Below are 1,631 nucleotides of genomic sequence, written 5' to 3' on the forward strand. Positions count from 1 at the left end.
GCTGTACATAGATTGTTTTGTTTTTATAAATGAAAGAAACAGACAAACAAATAGACATCTCTTAATATATTTTGATAATTCAAAATACATATTTAAGATATCTCTAATTATATTCTGACTTGTATAAATAACATCAGATTTATCATCATGTTGTAGGGAGACTCCAGTTCAAGATATCTTCAGTGTATCTTTAGATATGAGATTCACTATATAAGATTTAATTAATGCAAATTTCAGACATTTTCATGTTCTGTAAATTATATTTAAAACAAAGCTGCTGCTGTTGATCATTCTGTTTTTATAAGCAGCCCTCCCAAGACCAGTACTCTAGGGGAAACACTGGAAAGGTCTAAAAAAGGTTTTGAAGATGTTTTTGATAAAATACTTAACTGACTGTTAGTGACTCGGTGTGCATCTGTTTAATCAGATGTCATTTAATATGTACCTCTGTAGAATCATGTTTGTATTTTTGTAGTACAAATAAAGAACACGTTTTTCTTATATGTTATCAAATTTTGAACATTTTTGTTTCGGGCAGGTAACTTTTCATGTTGGGCAGGTGACGAAAAAAATCTTGTCAGCCCCTGGCAGTAAACATTTTGCCTAATTGGCCTGATTTGAAATGTTTACTACATATTCTGGAGTCATTTTCTTTGCGTCTTCAGTATACTCATTTCTCTGATGGCTTCCTTTGGAAAACCTGTAAAATAACAAATCTTTTCTGTCTGAACGATTTAAACATTGAGGTAGATACTTTATTGATCCCAAACATGGTTTCAGACATCCAGTGAAGACCTGTCATTAAATAAACATATTAAACTTGTTAAATATAATAAAGTAATCTGAGCTTCTTTAGCCTCTGTATTTACTGGATTTTCTGCTGCTATAATTAAGTCCTAACCTTACAAACCATAAAAGGATTCACGTTGGGCCTTTTAATTATATGTTAGAGTTGTGTACAGTTTCTTCACTTGATAATGTGCATGTTGTCGTTACTGATGTGCACTGTGTGTTTCTGCTTCAGACACCTGCTGCACCACTGTTTCCAGGCCCTAATGGACCACGGGGTGAAAGTGGCCTCAGTTCTAGCAAACTCCTTCAGCCGCCGCTGCTCCTACATCGCAGAGTCTGACGCTCACGTCAAAGAGAAGGCCATCCAGTTTGGCTTTGTGCTGGGTAAATATCCTGTGGATGGACACTCAGATGTGATTAATAATACCTCCATCATCAGCCGGAGCTTCTTATCTGCTCTTTTTAAGTGCTTTCTACAGTCATCTTTTCTCTCTGACTGTAGGTGGCTTCTTGTCTGATGCTGGCTGGTACGGCGACGCAGAAAAAGTGTTTCTGTCGTGCCTGCAGCTGTGCACGCTCCACAGTGAGCTTCTCCACTGTTACCGAGCTGTGGAATGCTGCGTCAGGTCAGTCTACAAACCATCTGTGGGCTTCATTTACCAAGTCGTTTAGACCAGGGGCTCTTAACCTTTTTGACCTCAGGGCCCAATTTATTGAACATAAAGTGACACGAGGCCCAGTCACACATTACCAATGTATGGATCAAAATGATAATTATTATAAAACTCGGTTTAATTTTTATTGTATTTACATCATAACTAAACTATCATAACTAACAT

At 37.0% G+C, this 1,631-nt stretch overlaps 1 protein-coding gene across 1 annotated transcript in view; it reads left to right on the forward strand.

Moving 5' to 3' along the window:
* appbp2 (amyloid beta precursor protein (cytoplasmic tail) binding protein 2) overlaps positions 1 to 1,631 on the forward strand; it is a gene marked incomplete at its 3' end in the record, with an annotated part of 17,725 nt that overhangs the window by 9,093 nt on the left and 7,001 nt on the right. Inside the window, 2 exon segments of the mRNA XM_014014174.1 lie at positions 1,025 to 1,176; positions 1,295 to 1,418. Of these exon segments, the coding sequence (XP_013869628.1) occupies positions 1,025 to 1,176; positions 1,295 to 1,418 (276 nt within the window).

This window comes from Austrofundulus limnaeus, unplaced genomic scaffold, assembly GCF_001266775.1.
Source record: "Austrofundulus limnaeus strain Quisiro unplaced genomic scaffold, Austrofundulus_limnaeus-1.0 Scaffold111, whole genome shotgun sequence".
NCBI lineage: Eukaryota > Metazoa > Chordata > Actinopteri > Cyprinodontiformes > Rivulidae > Austrofundulus > Austrofundulus limnaeus.